Source organism: Tenrec ecaudatus, chromosome 15 (genome assembly GCF_050624435.1).
Source record: "Tenrec ecaudatus isolate mTenEca1 chromosome 15, mTenEca1.hap1, whole genome shotgun sequence".
Taxonomy (NCBI): domain Eukaryota; kingdom Metazoa; phylum Chordata; class Mammalia; order Afrosoricida; family Tenrecidae; genus Tenrec; species Tenrec ecaudatus.
This window is the reverse complement of record NC_134544.1, coordinates 82,112,605-82,128,914: the sequence shown is the minus strand read 5'-3', so window position 1 is coordinate 82,128,914 and position 16,310 is coordinate 82,112,605. Positions and strand designations below refer to the sequence as shown.

Sequence of the window (16,310 nt, the reverse complement as noted above, 5' to 3'; positions counted from 1 at the left end):
AGAAGAAAGCTGATGGACTCCCCTTAGAAAAGCAGTTCTCAACCTGTGGGTTGCGAACCACTTGGAGGGGGGCGCGTTGAATGACCCTTTCACAGGGTCATTCGCACTGTTCATAACAGTAGTAAAAAGGACGCAAAAACATTTGGAGAAAGATGAAGGACAAGGAAAATATGAAGAAAGCACCCAAGGTTTTTTTTTTTGGTTTTCAAATAATTTATTGATGGTATATAGAAACATAATGAATTTTTTTCTTTAACTTTTTTTGTAATTTGGATAAAAGTTACCAAAGCAGACTGGTTTTATGCTGGAGAATTCATACATACTTTGATTTGTGACATTGATTGCATTCCACACAATGTAACTGCATCTTCCCTGTGTTTGCCTTTCCATTTGCCCTTGTTTCTTTTTAAATATTTAATTAGGGGCTCATACAACTCTTATCACAATCCATACATATACATACATTAATTGTATTAAGCACATCTGTACATTCTTTGCCCTAATCATTTTCAAAGCATTTGCTCTCCACTTAAGCCCTTTGCATCAGGTCCTCTTTTTCTTTGCCCTCCCTCCCCGGTCCCCCCTCCCTCATGAGCCCTTGATAATTTATAGATTATTATGTTGTCATATCTTGTCCTATCTGGCATCTCCCTTCACCCCCTTCTCTGTTGTCCATCCCCCAGGGAGAACGTCACATGTAGATCCTTGTATTCCGTTCCCCCTTACCAACCCACTCACCCTCTACTCTCCCAGTATCGCCCCTCATACCCCTGGTCCTGAAGGTATCATCCACCCTGGATTCCCTGTGCCTCCAGCTCCTATATGCACCAGTGTACAACCTCTGCTCTACCCAGTCTTGCAAGGTAGAATTCGGATCATGGTCGTTGGGGGGGTAGGAAGCATCCAGGATCTGGGGGAAAGCTGTATTCTTCATCGGTACTACATCACACACTGACCGACTCATCTCCTCCCCTAGACCCCTCTGTGAGGGGATATCCAGTGGCTGACAAATGGGTTTTGGGTCTCCACTGTGCACTTCCCCCTTCATTCACTATGGTATTTTTTTGATGATGCCTTATACCTGATCTCGTCGACACCTCGTGATTGCACAGGCTGGTGTGCTTCTTCCATGTGGGTTTTGTTGCTTCTGAGCTAGATGGCCGCTTGTTTACCTTCAAGCCTTTAACACCCCCAGACACTATCTCTTTTGATAGCCGGGCACCATCAGCTTTCTTCGCCACATTTGCTTATGCACCCGTTTGTTTTTGGTGATCGTATCATGGAGGTGTGCACCCAATGATATGATTTTTTGTTCTTTGATGCCTGATAACTGATCCCTTCAGAACCTCATGATCACACAGGCTGGTGTGTTCTTCCACCAGCATTTGTTGTGGGCTTTGTTGCTTCTGAGCTAGATGGCCCCTTGTTTATCTTCAAGCCTTTAAGACCCCAGATGCTATATCTTTTGATAGCCGTGCACCATCAGCTTTCTTCACCACATTTGCTTGTTCACCCACTTTGTCTTCAGCGGTTGTGTTGGGAGGGTGAGCATTATAGAACGCCAATTTGATAGAAGGAAGTATTCCTGCATTGAAGGAGGAAAACACCCAATCTTAACCACGATTCTGTTTCCATGCTGTTAATTGCCCAAAAGGAGGGGCTATTTGTTTACCTTTTCAGAGGCAAAGGAGATAGATAGATTTCTCTTCAGCCAGCAAGTCCCAGAAGAAAGGCAGTTGATGATGTGACCTGAGAGTTAAGAAAACAGCCCAAAGACCTCTGTCCTGTTACTGGTTACCCAAAGCATCAACGCCTCACAGACTCGTGAGAATAGCAATTGCTGCCTACTGAGACACTTCTACCATTGCTGATGTTGCCTAAGGAACAATCTGGGATGCTATTATCACTGAACATTTTATACACTAGTGAAGGACTATTGAAACAGTCTAAAGGGTCAAGATTTTGTACATATCAATTAATGCTAAAGTGATTGGAATGTAACTGATTTCTGTGTAACCCTTGATATAGTTAAATTTCATTGTGAAAACCTGGCCAATAAACACATGTGGCATTAATGAAAGGCTGAGAGATAAATGACTCTGTGAACCTTGCCTTTATAGTTCTCTGGTCTGTTTCTTTGTGATGGTTGGATCAGAGTGCAATTGCCTTAGCCAGTTTCCTGCTTTGTGAGGGAAACCAGCCCCTAACACATCACCAAGGGTCCAGTAGGTGCAACTGTACAGTGATAATAAGTAAAGATTATAGTAAAGTTATAGAGAGCATGAGAGATAGAACAGAGATTGAAATAATGGAGTCAGACACATTTCATGGTGGCATGCTCACACGCTCACCTCAGCCTCAGTTGGTGATCCATGTGGAGAGAGAGCAATATTTATTGCTACCGAGGCATTTATATTCTCTTGGGACACGTGAGACCCCTAATTACAGGTGAAGACATATATCACAGGAAGGGTTGTGCTATAGGTAATACAGTAATGGTATGGGGGTGTTTTAGGGGTATCCACGCAATAGGAAGAGGAGGGACTAGGAATATACATGTGACAATGTGGGCAGATCCTAGCTTCAGCGTGGCAGACTAACTTTGGATGTCACTGATCTGGTTTGACCTCTTCCTGGATCACTATAGAAACCATTATGAGTAGGTTGTAAACCCGCCCTGAAGGGACTAAACTGATAGCCACAAGCCATTAGGGAGAAGAAGCCCACTCTCCTTAACAGCAGGGAGTGGGTTCTACTTGTGGTGGGACCAGACAGTAGTCTGGCAACTGACTGCCTTCAGGGAGGTACCTGGCCAATCATTTACCATTAGCTGCAAGCAGTGTCCTAAGTCTAACATATATTTGAGGGAGGCTTGAGAGACATCTTTCTGTTTCCCACAATTCCCCCTTTTGTTTTATAATACAATTCAAAAGAGCCACATGGGCGACATGGTTATTCTCTATACATTGAAAGCTGTCGATGTGAAACTTCATGATCCAATTAAGATAGCCAAAAATTCAGGTTTATGGAAAATATTTTTAATTCAGGCATGGGGGATAAAATCCCCGTAGGCCCATCTGGTACTGGAGGAAGGTATGAGAGGGATTGGATGCTGCAGCGGGAAGAAATAGAGCCAATAGGAATGTCTGCTTCTATAGGTGTGTTTATACCTTGCTTAAATACCCTCAAGCTTGTCCCTAAATTCAATTGTTTGGTTGTGTGGTCGAGGATTAGTATGTAGGTGTTGGATCTATATTGAGTTCATTTTTGTATATGATGTGAGGTATGGACCTTGTTCCATTCTTTTGCAGATGGAAATCCAGTTTTTCCAACACCATTTGTTGAAATGGGTATCCCCTCTCCACTTAATGGGTTTTAGTCCTTTGTGAAAGATTAGGTGTCAAAAAAAAAAGATTAAGTGCCTATAGGTACTTGGTTGTATTTCTAGGTTCTCAATTCTACTCCTTTGGTATTCAGATATACCATCGTACCAGGCTGTTTTAAGTATCATGGCTAATTATATATTTTTAAAGTTTTGTTTCATGTTTAAATAGTATTTTATTTATCCTGTGTCTCTTTCCTTTCTGTACTAACCTTACTAATTTCAGAGGTTGATGTTTATTCCCCAGGGATACTGTAGCAGAAAACCACAAACATCTTGAAGGAAGCCTGACTAGAATAGTTTCCCGAGAGCGGTGTCAGCAACGCAGGTGGAGGGCACAATAAACAGTTTTGGGGCTTATTGGTCAATCTAAAATCTAGATCTTTCAAAGGATAAGTGTTTGTTCTAAATGCAACACGAACATATCTGAATTTCTTCTATGTCTCATAGTTCCATGCAGCGTTGACTATGGTAAATTATAAATACTTGGGCCTAAAACTGATGTTTGTTCAAAAAAAATTAAATAAAAACGAATCCATATCTGTTTCAGTTTTACTTTTTCACCTCTTATAATCACTCAGATTAATGGTTAGATCTGATGAATAAGAAATTTGGGGAGTTTCTAAAGTGAGTTTTCTGTTACCTCTTTTGATTAAGCAATTGGGTGGGGGCAGGGGATGGGTTCCTGTAGAGAAAAAAAATTTTTAAGAGTCTTTCAAGAAAGAGAGAAAATTTGCCACACTACCCTCCATGACAGGCTCTCTGATGCTTATTTTTCTGGCTGCAGACCTGAAAACAGGCTTTTAAATACATGAGTTGAAGAGACAATGCCAACAGGGGTATCAAGAGTTTCTGGGAAATGGAGTCCCAAGTCAATGCCAATGTGTGATTTTATGAAAAAGTGACTCCAGGAGTAATTTCAGCTCAATGATTAGATGGGAACTCTGGGCAGTAGCTCTCCCCATCATTTGACTTGTTGTTTTGCTGTGGTGGTGTTTTGTTGTACAATTTTCTTCCATTCCCTCATGGACTACTCTGGGAACAAGGACAGACTGTTTGGTGAATTCATTGGGACCTAGCTACTTCTTTCTCTCTGGCTATGTGATGAGTCACTTTGTTTTTCACATACCTCTCATAGTCAAACTTTCCAAATGTGTTTTAAGGTATTTTATTTCCTTTCAGATACACACTAAGAACAATGAAATTAATAATCACAAATAGGTATCCTTGATCCCCAAACGGCAACAGACATCATTCATTCAAAGGTGCAGTTTCTACGTGAGCAATTGCTTGGTTGGTGGGTTGAAGGGTGGCCACGTCAGAATTATTGGAGTGTGTTAAAGGCTTGAATTTCATTAGAAGGTCTAGTTGTGACCACCGGTAGAAGACCGGGTCAGCGCTTCGGAAGTGCAGATGGATTGAGCCTCAGATTCTGAGCATCGTCCAATGTTGGCTCCAATTTTTGTGAGGACTAGGTTAGCAGTTTGAACCCACCTCCTGCATTATCAAAGAAAGACTTGGGAATGGGCCTCCTTAAATATTAGCCCCAAGTCCAACTTTGAAACAGTGGGTCTTGATCACTGAGATTGCCATGTGGAGAGACACGCTGGAAAGCAATGGGTTTAATGATTTCTGCACAGGGAGTTCTTTTCAAGGACAACTCCCAAACCTAGGAAGAATCAAGGGACACACATATATCCAGTTGGTCTGTGAGTCCTTAGAACACATTTTAGTGGAGTCCATAGTCTGAGCAAGTATTAGGCAACCTATCAACATGGCACTGAGAGGTCAAGGATCACCACAGATTACAATTAAATCACCACAGATTACAATTCCCATGTTGAAGATTGGCTGGGTGTGTCTCTGTTTCATGAAGGTGAGAGATAGTCCAAGGGACAATCACATTTGACAAAAACTTCAGTTTAGCTAAACTCACAACAAGAAGATCTTTGCTGGTGACAACCTTTCAGGATTTAGGAAGTGAAGTTCCATCGAGTCTGTCTCCAAGGATCTATGTAAGTAGATTTGCAGAAACTCATCTGAGGGCAGGATTATAGAAGGTTAAGGGGGTCCATAGCAATAGCACCGAGGGGAGTCCAGAGGTGCCATACTGTGCATAGAGGCATAGCAGGAGAATATTTTAGAAGTCAAAAACTCATTAGGAGGACTCAGCACAAGCATGTCCGGGAGATTCACTGAGATGTTGTCCAGTGACTTCAGGCAGGGGCCAGGGTGCATCAGAGAATCAGGACTCAGTGGGGGTCCCATGGGCTGAAGATCGGGGTCACAGCAGCACCGAGAAGCTTTAACAGCATGCTGGATCTCAAATCTCCGAGGGCCAGAGTCATCTGTTGATTATTGATTCTCATGCAATGCCTGAGTGGGCAGGTGTACAAATGTGCTTGCTGTGTGGCTCTTGGCCCTGGACTTCACAGACTGCTGGTGGGCATCGGAGTCCCGAGGACGCCTAGTGCGAGTACCCTTTAGTGAAGCCTGGAGATACTGGGCAGATGGAACTGAGGTGGGAAGTAGGGAGACACTGGATCCTGTAGGACTGCTACCCATGAAGGTAGGGTCCTCAGGCTGCACAGTAGAGCTGTCTGCCCAGGAGTGGGTTGTGGGACGAGGACATACCAGTGCACAGCCCCCAAGCCCACTGTCTGCAGCCAGAGTCAGAGAGCGACGCCTGGCCCTGCGTGGCTTAAAGGACCGCAGACGCCCCTTGACCATCGCACGAGTCCTGGCTCCCTTCCAGGCCGTCCACTCCGGGCTGGTCAGTGCTGTGTGTTCCACGTGGTCCACGGAGGTGCGGTCCCTGCCCTGTTTCCACAGCTCATAGCGCTCGGGTTGCAGAATGCGCACGAAGGCGTCCATGGGAAATGTGACCCTGGCTTCCCCACAGCTGCACTGAGAAGCAGCTTTACCGTAATTAACCCAGCGCAGGGTGGCAAAGTTGATGGATTCCGCACAGTTGAAACCGTGATTGAAGCCAGCGTGGTAGCCGTAGGGCAATGTGACCATGAACTCGCCTGCTCCCTGGGTGATCCGACCAACAGGAATGCCGTTCTCCCTGAGGACTCTGGGTGAGATGAGGGCCACCTTGTGCCGCAGGAAGTTCGCGCAGCCAGTGGAACTGCCAGGGAAAAGCTCCCTGGCCAGTCTCTCCAGGCGGGCTCCATGCTCAGGGGGCACCGCATACCACGTTTTGGGCTCCCCGAAGTGCAGGTAGTTGATGCTGTACAGGTCCATGTCCTCCGTGTGCCAAGTGAAGGTGGTCTGCCACAGGCCAAAGTACAGGTAGGGGGTATTGACGCCTTTGATGACAACTCCACACTCCTGCTCCAGCAGATCCTGGATCGTCCCCAGGTGTCTGAGGTTCCAATGCTCAGTGTTTTCACCAAATAAGGAGCCACATACTCCAGCCCCATAAATGGGAGAATTGTACATGCGGCTCTTCCAATAGGTCCGCTCCAAATCGTCAACATCCCGGTGTGTGGGAGTGCGGTATCTGTCAGTGTTGGCCAAGTGGCGATACTCCTCCACGGTCATGGATTTCTTCTTTTTATGGTATTGCAAAAAGACACCTGTTTGCCCAGTAGTTACCTGCTGCACAGGACTGGCTATGAGGATGTCATCCACATCGTCATAGTTCTCTCTGGCTGTCCACTGTTTGGGTGGGATTATCTTAGCCAGGCCTGCACGATGGGCACCTTTGGATTCCATGTAAGCAATGTATTTGTTGAAATCCTTAAATTCTTCCATGGTAGGCCGGAAAGTCATGATTTTAAGGCTTGAGTTCTGGCTTCGATAGTTCTGGGAATTCATGGCTGCAAAATAAAGTCAGAAAACCCGGTTCTTATGGATGTTCTGTGTATTTGGGATGCTGTGCTTTTGTTTCTTTTTCTGTCTGAAAATCTCTTGCAGTGTATTGATGGCTCTGTGAGAGCAAATGCACTCTCCCCAGGCATGCTGATTGACCAAGGGAATTCTACTATGATGGACAACTATTGTTTCCCTCAAAGAGACAGGATTTGTGCACATGGAGTGGGTTTTCCCAGATTGCTCCTGACTCATTATGCTGCTCTGGAAGTTTATTCAGTTGGAAGGGTGTCTCTATCTGTTGATACTTAGCTTCTGTTGCAATCCTGGGAAATTTCTAATTCCACTAACAAGGAGTGTCTCAAGGGATTTTTAAAAAGTAAATCTAAAGACAGTAATTCAGTAACATTCAACAGAAGTCAGGGGTGTCAAACTCAATTAAAATGCTTGCCATGTGGTGCAACAGGCAAGATTAAGTGGGCCACATCACATTTACAAATTTTGTTGAATTTTTATTTTGAAGTGAGGATTCAGAAATATGGATAGGATAATTAAAACCCTATATAATTGTTTTTATTTAAACATTTGTTTTATTTATAAAACTAAAATTATGCTTTTAACCGGAAATTTGCCAGCACTTTCCTTCTACTAGCTTTCCCTTGCCTCTTATGGTGTGACCGGAAAATATAACAAAGTAATAAAAAACACAAAATGTTGGACAGCTGACAAATGTGATGCACAATCGTAATGGCTTCCCTTTAAAAATGTTAACTAGCATTGCCGCTAGGTATGACTCCTAACAGCATATCCTCGAATCCTGTTTTTAACCTTTTCACTCTTAGGATCTGTTTTTATTATGCAATGAGAGTGGCAGACATCGCTTTAAAACGTTACCGGAAATGATCGTGTCTAGAAACGTCCACAGGCCTCCAGAAAAGGCTTTGGGCCACCTGTATAGTGGTCTTCTGTAGTTAAAGGGTTAAAGAGGGAATTGTGTGTACAGTATTGCCTCCATCTCCCCTAAGGGCTATTTTCTTTATAACAATTTTTTTCTATTTTCATTTTATTTCAGAGAATTTGGGGCCACAAAAAATTACCTGAGCAGTCGCAGGCAGCCGGAAGGCCACCAGTTTGACACCCCTGACATAAGTGAATGTTATGAGAAGTGCTAGTAAAAAATCAGGTGAATAAATATAGCCTGAAGATGCTAATATCAAAAATCACACTTCATGTAAAATATGAACCAAGACAACTAACCAGACAAACTCACTGACATCAGTTTCACCCTGTAACACATGGAGGAGGTGTGCTTCTGTTTTCCTCAGGCTGTAACTCTTGACAAGTGTTAAAAGCCTTGTCTTTCTCCATGGAGCGACTGGTCCTTGGAACTGCTGGGTTGGCAGCCCAATGGGGCTCCAAGAGGGCTCCAATACAGGACAGAAAAAGTGAACATTTCAGTGAACTTCATAGGAAAAATAAAATTTATGTAAAATGACTTCAACAGTCAACTTAAAACTGGATGAATTATCTTTAAAAATTAAGCAACAGAAATATAATTCATCAAGCACTTTCAGAGAAACATGCAATAGCTATCCTGATTAACACTAAAAGCTGAACCTTGGAAAAACAAGTAGAAATACAGAAAACTTTAGCTATGAAAGATATTTGTATAACCTTATGTGTTATACGGAGACCTGAATGTAGTGAAAGTTCTCAAATATTGTGTTACCATTGGGATGATTGCCTCTTAAGTACATAGTATTTAGAAATAATGACCAGCAAATTTGAAACTCAGTATTGACCATAATGGGCAGTCCAATCTAGTCTTGGCTTTCTCATCCTACTCCCGCCCCCACCACCCCACCCATGCCCTGGCTATACACTCAAAAGTAACAAAAAAAATTGGGCAAAACAAAGCAATTTAGAAGTTGTTAAATATGTGTTATATAATAATTTTAGTCTAATTCCTAAGTTATATTATCTTTAGAGACATTTTAGGATTAAAATTAGATATACAATTATCTTTAAAAAAGTGAAAGCATAGCTTAAGGAGCCCTGAGTGGGATGGAGGTCAATGATCCACAGCTTTGTCTCTAACACAGAGCCTGGCAGTTCAAACTCAACTTACGTCAGATCATTGAAAAATACACCCACCTCATTTTACTAAGACAAGAAAGGTAACCCTATCACAGAATAAACACCCCGTAGAATATAGTAGCACTGCACCAGGAGATTAGCTTTAAGGCTGTAACCTTTATGGAGTCTGTGCCATTTCTCTCTAGGCATCCTTTCTTTCTCTCTTTTTTAAAAAACATTTTATTAGGGGCTCATACAATTCTTATCACAATCCATACATATACATACATCAATTGTATAAAGAGCACATCTGTACATTCTTGCCCTAATCATTTTCAAATAGACACCCCTCTCTCCTGTTTCTCCAAGAAACAGTTGATCAGCTTGAACCAATGACTAGTATTTTGCATCTAAGAGCTTAAAATCATTGCCTCTCCTGATTCCATGTGCATGAGAAGCATCAAATTGAAACAGAAAACAAAACATGTCTATGTCACAAATAATCTGCATCATTGGATGCATTTATCCTCAGTAGGTGAACATTAGAGAGAGTCAAATTAAAATCAAATTATGACTCGCAATCAGAAACAAAGTGTATTTCATTGAACTCAAACAGAAAGCTTTTCTTAAAGAAAACAAACAAAAAATCTGAATTCTGATACGAATTTATATTGTTTCAATATTTTATGATTTGAAGGAAAAAATATCAAGGAACTGGCATTGACCTTTACTAGATTAACATTTCAGTCCTTGGAAAATTGCAGGCTTGTTGAATAAAAGGTTCAGCGAAAATATAGGAAGATGTTCGTTGAGATGAAATGACATGGTAACTGCAGCAATCAGCTCCAGCATAACAATTGTAAGGATGGCCATGTTTTGGGCAGAATTGATTCCATCTTGACATAGGCTAACTATGAGTAAGACTTGAGGGTAAGTATGAATCAGGACCAATTCCATAGCCCAGAACAATAACAGCCTAAAACATCCAGTCAAAGACATGTATTTTAGGATCCATAAATAAAATGTAATTTATGAATTATGCATCTAAAAGAAATATTCTCACCACAGGAATGAAAATCTCCCAGGACAATTTTCATTGGATTAGACCCACCCAGATTCCAATGTGAAAATCCTATCAGTCTTTTATTAGGCCTGTGTTATCTCCACCCACCTTGTCATTGATCCACTCTTATGCCACACCTAGTAATCATCTGAGAAACATCAGCAAAAACAAACTAAATGCAATGTCTTTTTCCTAAAGCCTTAGAGAATTTCACTAGAAAATGGAACAAAACATATTTAATTGCAAACCCAAAAATCTTAAAAGGAAGAATTTAATTAGAAAAAAGTTCTTTAAAATCTCCAAAATACGTATGTCATTTTTTGTTGAATAAATGTGAAAATCATAGTTCACTTCTTTAAATTTGAAACCCCTAATAACGCAAACAGTTAGAATGTTTAGAAGCTAACTTAGAAGATGATTTATTTTGGTTTGTCTTCAAAAGTACTTTCAGAGAGGCCTGGTGACATATTTTGAAAAAAAAAAAAAAAAAAAAAAACTTTGAAGACACTATGAGGCACGGTTCTCCTTTTACAAACATGTGACACCGTAAGTTAAAAACAACCGGATATCAAATTATCTAAAAACTCTTGACACTGCGAATATGAAGACAACTATCACAAGCTTTAAAAGATGTCCTCTGAAATTGTCACTGGAACAACCAGGGGCAGTGAGATGAAGGACCAGCCTGCCACGATGACTTTCACGGTCTCCCTATTTCCAGACAACAGCTGCCGTGAACAAGGGTGGGAAAATTCTATGGACAGCCACTCCAGAGAGGGAATGAGTGAAATGTTGCAACATAACTCTGGATGGCAAGCTCCAAGATGCTGAGTGGGTCCCTGTGCTCATTCTGACCAATCTACTCCTAAAGGAATCCTGACCTGTGAAGGTTAAACTGCATCTGCTCAGACCTCAGGGAAAGCCAAGTGGGTGAGCCCAGACCTCTGCAATCTAGGCTCCAGGACCCTTAGTCACTGAAAGACATTGAGTCAATGCTGACTCATAGAGACCCTATAGGACAGGGTAGAACTTCTCTTGTGAGTTTCTGAGTCTGTACCTTTTACCAGAGTATAAAGCCAAGTTTTTCTCCCACCCCTCCAACCTGTCAGAAATAGTTAGGAAAAAGTTCTAGTCACACTACTTACCTTTTCAGTGTACAGTGGTAGAGGCTGGCAAGTCTCAGATATCACTCTGGAGCCTTCTCTTGATTCAAGTAGGTTGAGGGCCTGATGAATTCCAGATGGGCAGGTTAGATGGTAGGCTGATTCCTCACAGGCTGTGCAAACGATGAATCCAAGCTATGTAGGAAATATGGCAAGATGCTGTCTCACGTCTGGAGATCCACATCTGGTGAGTTTCTGGACCTGGCCAAAAGCTGCACAGCTTTCAGAGAGAATCCACTTATATTTATACTGGGGGAACCACACCCACCAGGATACCACCTCCCACTCCTGGCTGCTGACAGAAAATCTCTTCATGGAAGTGATGGCATTATGTCAAACATTGTTATGTAGGCTGACATCATGTCCGAGCCAAGTCGACACAGAAACTCAGTCCTTACACATGACCCACTGTGCCATTAACCCAAGTGATTTCAATAACATAAAAACTGTAAAAGGGAACGAGGGAGGAGCAATAACCTTCCAGAAATAGCTTTATGAAACTGAATCTCATGTACACCCTATGGCTTTGACATTTTGAATATTTATCAAGCTGGCTCCTGCACTTAGTTCCAATTCACTGTCATTATGTCGAGTGCTACTCAGAGCCGCTTTCTAGAAAATAGGAGAAGTGCCCCTTTGGGTTTCTTTCTTTCTTTCTTTTTAACATTTTAGGAGGGACTCATACAACACTTATCACAATCCACACATACATCAATTGTGCAAAGCGCATCTGCACATTCTTTGCCCTCATCATCTTCAAAGCATCTGCTCTCCACTTAAGCCTTTTATATCAGATCTTCTTTTTTCCCCCTCCCTCCCCACTCCTCCCTCCTTCATGAGCCCTGGATAATTTATAAATTATTATTTTGTCATATCTTGCCCTGTTCGGCATCTCCCTTCACCCCCTTTTCTGTTGTCCGTCCCCCAGGGAGGAGGCCACACGTAGATCCTGGTAATCGGTTCCCTCTTTCCAAACCACTCACCCTCTACCCTCCCAGTATCTCCCTTCACACCCCTGGTCCTGAAGGGATCATCCTCCCTGGATTCCCTGTGCCTCCAGGTCCTATCTACACCAGTGTACATCCTCTGCTCTATCCAGTCTTGCAAGGCAGGGTTCGGATCATGATAGTTGAGGGGGGAAGGAAGCATTCAGGAACTGGAGGAATGCTGTATTCTTCATCAGTGCTACATGGCACCCTAACTGACTCATCTCCTCCCCTAGACCCCTCTGCAAGGGCATATCCAGTGGCCAACAAATGGGATTTGGGTCTCTACTCTGTACTTGCCCCTTCATTCACAATGGTAAGATTTTTTTTTCGTCAGATGATGCCATATACCTGATCCCTTCGACACCTCATGATCGCACAGGCTGGCATGCTTCTTCCATGTGGGCTTTGTTGCTTCTTAGCTAGCCCCTTTCGGTTTCGCAAACACTGAGACTCACTGCCATCCAGGAGAGAGTAAAACGGCCCTACAGGAGAGAGTAAAACGGCCCTGTCCTTTTCTGAGTCTGTAATTTTTGCAAGTGTAGAAAGCCCTGTCTTTTGCCCCCGGAACAATTGGCTGTTTGAAAGTGCAGACCTTGGGGATCACAGGCCAACTCTTAACCACTACACCACCTGAGATAACATTGTGTTTATGATACTGTAACTCATTTCAAGAATAGATGGCCTCGTATCTCTCCCCAGTGATGGGTTGGTAAATTCAAACCACTGATCTTATGGTTAGTAGTCAAGACCTAATCAACTATGTTTCCAGAGCTTCATTTCTCTATAGTACAGGAACAGTCATTCATCCCACTGAATGTGTTTAGAGGATTGCCATCTAGAGAAAAGTCCAGCACCTTTTTGTAATTCTTAAATGTGTTTAAGGAAGCATCATTAATTGTGGGTTTTACCATCCAACACTCATTTTTTTACAGATTAGGTGCATAGAATTCAAATTAAGGGCATCAGCCATAGGATAAAGCCGTCATCTCCGTTAACTCTGAGGCAAGGTCCTTGTCTGCTGACAACATCTGTGGGCCTGACCTGCCTTAGACAGCAATCTGTATGTTGGCATCAGCGTTACTTTGGGTTTAAGAGGTTCACTGGGTAGGGTCTTCTGGTGCACAGAAGAACTCTGATACAGCTCTCCTTTCTTGCTGTAGTCATGTCCTGCCTTCTCAATTCTCTATAATGCTTTCAGAGAGGAAAGGTTGTGGAGTCACACCTCAGGAAAATCCCCTTACCTTTCTTTATCTCAGAAAGATTGTGAAGAAATAAAGGATTTACTGCCACACTCTGAATCCTTGTACCATGGAATTCTTTCTTACATGATTCCATTATACCTGATCCATTCTGCAGTGCCACATTTTATCATAAAAACCAAATAAACCAAATCCAGTGCCATTGTGTCCATTGCCCCTCATAGCCGACCTATGGACAAATTAGAACTGCTCCCTAGTTTCCAAATGCTACCAATCACAGGCTCCCAAAATAATTGGTCCTATTGCATACCCTCTTCTCAGGAAAAAAGAAAATCACCCACCACCTAGCTGCCAATTGAAAACGTTTGTATTATAGCACATAATTCAGAATAAAATGAAAATAACTCTCACTTCCGTTGAGTATGAGCAGATTAATAGCGACTATGTAGTAAAGGGCAGAATTTACCCTGTGGTTTCTCAGACTGTAGCTATAGGAGTAGAAAGCCACATCTTTCTCCCATAGAATAAAGTACAGTTATCTGCTTTCTACCACAGGACCATTCCATTTCCCTCAAGGAGCAGTATCAGTTACTTTGGTAAACACTGTAATAAGTCTTTATGGGAGCAGAATTCTCATCTTTCTCAATTGGAGACCTGGTGCATATGAAGCCTCCAACTCTTGATTAATAGACCAAGACCGCCTACTACTCGACCAGAGATCCAAATCTGACACTACTAAATAACTGCCACACTACTGAGAATTATGATCCCAAGAAGTCAAGTCAATACAGGCAATGAGCCACTGCACACAGCGAAAATATTAAGACATGTCCTGAAGGCCCTGAACAGATAATGAGGTGTGAAAGAGATAGTGAAGAGTACACGCAAATCTGTTTGCTCTGTTTATACTAAGTAGAGCAAGTAAACACATATATTTCAGAATCCAATAGAATACACTCAATTCTCCCCCCCCAAAGACACCAGAATATGTTACATAAGCTCATTATATAAGAAAGTAATTCAACTTATGTAAGACTTTCACAAACAGAAATTTATTCTCTCCCAGTTTGTGTCGATAGAAAGATAAATGTAGGTGACTGGTTATAAGGGATGGCTTTAACTACAGTTGACCCTGAGGCAAGGTCCTTGTCTCTATTAAGATTTAGGGTCCTGGCATTCCACCTCCTGGTCCCTAGGAATGTGTCAAGTCCAGGGTGTTTGCAGAGAGTCTGAGACTTCTCAGATGAACCATCTGACCAAAATAGGGAGCAAAGCAGTTCAGATTGAGGAGATTCCAGCTGTAACCCACCACCTATTTTTGGATATAATCTGGCTGCACCATTTTGAGGATATCCACATCAATGGGAAGTCACAGCACAATAAATTCCAGCTTCCTACAACGCAGGAATTGTGTGCATCACTACAAACTGTGGGTATCCTTGAGAAGAATGGGCATTCCAGAACACTACACTGTGCTTATCTACAACCTTTACATGGATTAAGAAGCAGATGTGGGAATAGAACAACTCAATATTGCATGGTTTTAAATCAAGAAAAGTGTGCCAAAAGGACAAACATATCAGTTTTGAAAGGAGTGTGACCATCATTCTTCTTAAAGGTGTGGATGGTGACACTTCCTCTTACATACTTTCAATCTATTTTAAGAAAAGACCTGTCCTTGGAGAAGGACCCTGAAAAGAGCAAGGCCCTTGACATGAGATATTGACACAGTGGCTCCAACATGGAACACTCACTCGTCTATGCCAGGAAATGTGCAGGACAGTTCACTGGCCAACTGACTGGAAGAGATCCATTCTTGTACCCGCTCCAAAGAAACGTGGCCAGACAGAATGCTCACCTTGTAAAACGATAACATTGATGTCACATTGAAGTAAAATTTTGCTGTAAATTATGCAATGACTGCAGCAGGACATTGACAGAGAGCTGCTGGAGCTTTATGCTGCATTTAGAAGAGGATATAGAACAAGGGCTCACCACTACTGAGGTGAGATGGATCTTGGCTGAAAGCAGAGGACCCCAGACTGTAAAGACATTTGACTGTGTTGATTTTAATTTACTATGGGTAGCTTTGAGAAGAATGGGAATTCCAGAACACTTCATGGTGCTCCTGTAGACCCTGTACATAGATCAAGAAGCTCTTTTGGAAACAGAACAAGGGTAATACTGCATGTTTTAAAATCAGGAATGTTATGTGACCTCTCCCTGTAGTTATTTATCTATATTCTGAAAAAATAATCAGAGAAGCTAGATGGGGTTTTTTGCCCTCAACACTAATTTTTATTAAAAATGTTATTGGGGGCTCTTAAATTCCTTATAACAATCCATACATCAATTTTAGCAAGAATATTTTTACATATGTTGCACCATTATTTTCTAAACATTTACCTTCTGCTGAGGCTTGTGAGGCAGACTAGCAAAAGAAACTCCATTTTTGTAAGTTGCTAAGAAATTTGCCTGTTCCTCCCTCCCTTCTCAGAAAATTGACCGAGTTGACCCACCCATTTTCCCTCTCTTTATGGGAAAGTGTCTGCTGGTGGTTAACTTTAGAATGCACTCCCATGTTCCCAGGTTCTGGACAAATCAATTAGTTTTGATTAA

General features: G+C 42.2%; 1 protein-coding gene across 1 annotated transcript; it reads right to left on the bottom strand.

The window, feature by feature from the left end:
* Positions 1–5,737: 5,737 nt before the first annotated feature.
* Positions 5,738–7,207, bottom strand: LOC142427549 (lysine-specific demethylase 4D-like). The gene has a single exon (XM_075532774.1). The coding sequence runs from the start codon at positions 7,205–7,207 to the stop codon at positions 5,738–5,740; it is 1,470 nt and encodes a 489-aa protein (XP_075388889.1).
* Positions 7,208–16,310: the final 9,103 nt, after the last annotated feature.

What these genes read in the sequence shown, in the direction of transcription:
- LOC142427549 (XM_075532774.1), bottom strand. Translation starts at nt 7,207, where the DNA reads ATGAATTCCCAGAACTATCGAAGCCAGAACTCAAGCCTTAAAATCATG.